The following is a 4,829-nucleotide window of genomic DNA, read 5'->3' as shown; positions in this document are numbered from 1 at the left end:
ATTCAAGGAAAACGTGTTAATAAAATTGTATTTATGCAAAGCTTAGAACAAAAGTATTGGGATTTTTAATTTCAAAATAATAAAGCCCATCTTATAATTAAATTAAACCGAAGTTTAATTTAAGATCGTGTCAAATCTCTTGATAACAGTACCAAGTTTCAATAAACTTCTTTGAGTTTTTCAGATAAAACTTGTTTTGAAATTCTTTTATAAAATTATAAAATATTATTTGAATAAAACTTATTATAAAATAAAAAAAATATTTTATTTTTTCATTCGATACATCGAAAACATCGATGTTTTTGCGATGCATCGGCAATCATCGATGTTAGGTTACGATGTTAATAAAACATCGATGTTTTTTTTCCATGAGCATCTGTGCGATGATGAAGACGAGAGCGAAAATAAGGAGAACGAAGAAGAGGAAGACACAAAAGACCGAAATTCACCCATACAAGAAATGAAAGAAAAAATTAATGAATGTAAAATGAATGAAAAAGCAAATGAATTTAAACTGATAAAAAGAGAATTGGAATTACTGAAAAAAGAACTGGATTTACAAAAGAGAAAAAACAAAATACTGAAACAAAAGCGAACCTAGGGCAACCGACAACAAAAAAAAAGAAGACAATCAGCCCTATCACAAATTCCATCGTAATAATTCCCCGTACGGACAGCTCCGCCCCGATCTACGACCAACTGCCTTCACAAAATCCGAGTGGATTCAAAACAAGTATTTTCGCATTGAACGCGTTCATTTTGATTTTCGAAATCAGCTGTTTTATGTCAAAATGAAATGAAACAAATAACAAATTGAATTAAATTCTAATTACAAAACCGTCGCTATTTGGATTTTCAATAAAGATAACAAATATATGGCGCTAAAACTCAAAATAAACTTCTTTAGTATATAAATTAACATAAACTTAATCATATTTCTAACAAAATGGATTCATTGGCCTTTGCAATTATTGCCATCACTGAAGAAGCTACATTAAAAAAGAAAAAACTAAAAGTTCAAAGAAAAATTCTCAGAGATGCTTGTAATCCATTTGAGTTAAACGACCACATGTAAGTTAAATATGTGAACCTATATATACCTACATATATATATTTCAAAGTCTAATTTGAATACCTTACAGATTTCAAAGAAATTTTCGTCTAAATAAAGCAGCATTCAAGTATGTTTTGGATCTATTGAAACAGGAGTATGACCCTGGGGTTTTCTCTTCTTCAATATCCCTGATTTGTCGGCTCGCAGCTGTCCTAAGATTCTTGGGAGAAGGTGGATATCAACTTGGTGTTGGAAATGATTACGAAGTTGGTATGGCACAGTCCACTTTTTCCTCAAATTTGACAAACGTTTTGAAGGCTCTCGAAAGACGTCTATGTCATTTGTGGATTCAGCTTTTCCGGGTGTGATTATGTGTGTTGATGGACCCACATTAATATTGTTGCTCCATCAGAAGAAAAGGGATTATACTATAACCGTAAAGGTCAATTTAGTATTAATGCTATGTTGGTAAACTATTTTAAACAAAGAAAACTGTATACATAGGTTTAGGTATTCCTTTGGTTTGTTTTAGATTTGTGACAACAATTTGAAAATAAGGTGCGTTGACGCTCGATATCCAGGATCAAACCACGATTCCCACATATGGAATTTGAGCAGCGCAAAAACATATTTCCAAAGAAAATATCAGGAAGGCGATAGGAATTCTTGGCTTCTAGGTATTTATTTAATTATTACAAGGTTTTGTGAAGCTAAAATTGTATGTGTTATACTAAGGTGATGCTGGCTACCCGCTGGAACCTTGGCTTATGACGCCATATCGGTCTGCCGAAGCCGAAAGTGCTAAAAGCAATTACAACACAAGACACAGCAAAACTCGCAACGCTGTAGAAAGGACTATTGGAGCTTTAAAAAATAGATTTAGGTGCATCTTGGGTGCACGTCAACTTCATTATAGTCCAAGCAAAGCTGCGCAGATTATAAACGTTGTTTGTGCGTTACATAACATTTGCATTACATATCGAGTAGAAGACTATACAAACATTAATCTACCTGAGTTGGAAGAGCAGGAAGTTGTTCCAGAGAATACAAACGGAGAAGAGACAAATACTCGCCGGAATGCAGCACAAATTATGAGAGATAACATTAAAAATACATTTGTTCAATAAATTATGAAAAATAAAAAGAAAACCACACATACGATAACTTAATTTATTTAAAACAAAAAAAAAACAGTACACAAATCGAATTCAATTAAGTAATTTATGCAAGTAACAATAAATAAATAGAACTTTTCTTAAAAATATTTTCTCAGTGTTTTTTTAGTCTAAATCATCTAGGTTGACATCGAATTTTTGCTCAAGGAGCTTTTCTTGCACTTTATTGTGTCTGATTGTTTCGGCAACTTGTCTCTCTTTTTTATCAGAAAGCTTATCCAGAGCTCTATACATCCGTTTAGTGTTATACACCAAATCTTCTGCCAATTTTGATTGGTTTTCATAAAACTTTTCAGTTTTTGCATAAAAACTTTTTTGGAGTTCTATCTGCTGCCTCAAAAGATTTGCCGAATCCTCAACTTTTCGAGGGACGTTTTCCCGATGTACTCCTCCATCGGATGTCATAGAAACATCTATGAGCTCGGCCGTATTATCAGGACTTTGCTTCTCCGTTTGCGTTTTGGTTTCAACCTCGGGACACTGGCGAGTGATCTCAGTTCCAAAAGAATGAGTGTTCTTGATTCCTGCTGTTGATGTTTTTAGTCCCGTGAGCTCTATAACAGCTTCTTCAAGTTTTGAGAAGAAATGCTGCCTATACTCCCTACCACCAGTTGATTTTGTTTCTTTTTTGTTGTCCACAAGCTTCCTTTTAATATAGGACTTCCAATCAAACCATACCTTATATATAAAATGCAATATTATTTTACGTGGTTAATGCATTTGAATGTTCCACTTACTTTTCTCCATATTGAGGCATCCTTTAGAGGTGGCCCAAGACTATTCAGTTCGCCTTTGACTTTTTCCCAGAAGTTTTGTACTTCTTCTTTTGGCAGTTTTGTGTAGCCTTGCGCCAGATCTGCTCTTTCGCTCATTAGCTCATAGAGCCTTTCATATTGCGCCTTGTTTGTCGTTTTTGCCCTTTAAAATCAAATAATTATTTATAAACAATAGAATTTGTAAAATTACTTACATTTTTCCTTAAAATAAACGTTTTCTTTCAGCGTCAAAATTATTTAACGGGGAAAAAGTTGTTTTCATTCCATTCTATTCGAATTCAGTGATACCAATTTATACGAACTTCGAAAATCGTAAATGATTTTTTTCACTCCGAATCTGCTACGATGGAATTTGTGATACTTCAATCGGGAAACGTAGCATATTTTTGATTACGATGGAATTTGTGATAGGGCTGAATAAGTACAAATTGTTTAATTGCGGTTCCCGAGAGGATTTATTTAAGGTTTTTGTGTTATTTAAGTTTTCTTTTTAAGTTAAGTCGAAAGAATTTTAGAAGAAGCCAAATCAACTGCAACTTCCTCAAAGATGCGGTGTTCTTTTATAGGGCATCCACTGTCTTCCAGTGATTTTCCGTGGTTTCCACTCTCCACTGTCGAGCTCCTGGAAGTTTTCCATTTCCCGCCATTTCTGTCCAGCTGTCACCAAATTAATTTTCCGCAGGTCGCAATAAATCGACTAGATAATCTGTTCTTCGTATTCGGCATTAAATTCCCTTTCGATTGATGTGCCATACTCCTTAGTTCGTCCAGATCTAAATTTCCTAAGGAAATTCGCCTGAAATTAATTTCTTTATAAGAGATTTTTTATAAGTTACCGGATCTTCTGAACGGTTTCATTTAACAGTTCAGTCGACTCTTTAGTTCCGGTGTGTGGATTGTGGAACACAATCGAGCCAGGTGGTACCGAATGTCAAATAATGCACATAACCAGTCAACAAAACTCCCTACTTCTAGTGTTCTAGTTAATTCGGTTAATTAATTAATTAATAGTGCGCAGGTGCAAACTTTATACACCACGGTGCGGTGCCCTGCATTGGTGTTTGGAGAGTCCCTCACGGGCGGATTACTTGGTGGGCGGTGCAGATGGTAAATTCGTCACAATACTTATGAACGAAAATGAAATGCTAAAGGAAAAAGAAACGACAAAAGAATGTAAAATGATAAAAACAAAACCGAATGAATATTTCCATAACGGAGTCAAAGAATTATAGCCAGAGTTCGATGGGGAATGTTTTCGTCACTGGGAAACTCAATTAAAATCTAATTGAAACATATGTATTAGATACCAATAGCGTACGTTTCCTTAGTTTCCTTATTTCAAGTCGGTTGAAGGTAAAGGCACTTAGATGATTTCATTCGAGACGCGATCTAATGCAAATGTCTACAGATGAATTTCTCGAAGAGATGGATGAAGAAAGTCGGTTGTCATTAAAAAGATCGTTTGAGGGCAGAACATGGTAACCCTCAGAAACTTTTCAACATTATTTCCCTGAGAAAATTATACTGGCAAACAAGTTATCTATGGATGAAGAAGAGTTGCTGGGGAGCCTAATAGACGGAATCCCAAATGTCCATTTAAGGTCGCAGGCGAAGATGCAGTGTTTTGTGAACAAACAGCAGCTGGCGTTGGCATTCAATAAAATAAGATTGCCCAAACAAAAAATTGCTGCGCTCACCAGACCAACAGCAGCATCTCTACCATCAACGTCACGACAGGCGGCAGCAGTGGAACAAAAAGTGATCAAATGTTTCAACTGTAATTCTTTTGGCCACATGGCTACGGAATGCCGCAAAGAGAAGAGA

General features: G+C 35.2%; 1 protein-coding gene across 1 annotated transcript; it reads right to left on the bottom strand.

Moving 5' to 3' along the window:
• Positions 1–1,177: 1,177 nt before the first annotated feature.
• Positions 1,178–3,652, bottom strand: LOC129951899 (uncharacterized). The gene is made up of 4 exons (XM_056064294.1): positions 3,618–3,652; positions 2,967–3,147; positions 2,741–2,907; positions 1,178–1,451 (listed from the first exon to the last, which is right to left on the bottom strand). The coding sequence occupies exons 1-4, from the start codon at positions 3,650–3,652 to the stop codon at positions 1,178–1,180; spliced, it is 657 nt and encodes a 218-aa protein (XP_055920269.1).
• Positions 3,653–4,829: the final 1,177 nt, after the last annotated feature.

The sequence above is a fragment of the Eupeodes corollae genome, chromosome 1, assembly GCF_945859685.1.
Source record: "Eupeodes corollae chromosome 1, idEupCoro1.1, whole genome shotgun sequence".
Classification (NCBI taxonomy): Eukaryota; Metazoa; Arthropoda; class Insecta; order Diptera; family Syrphidae; genus Eupeodes; species Eupeodes corollae.
This window is presented reverse-complemented; position numbering and strand designations above follow the sequence as displayed.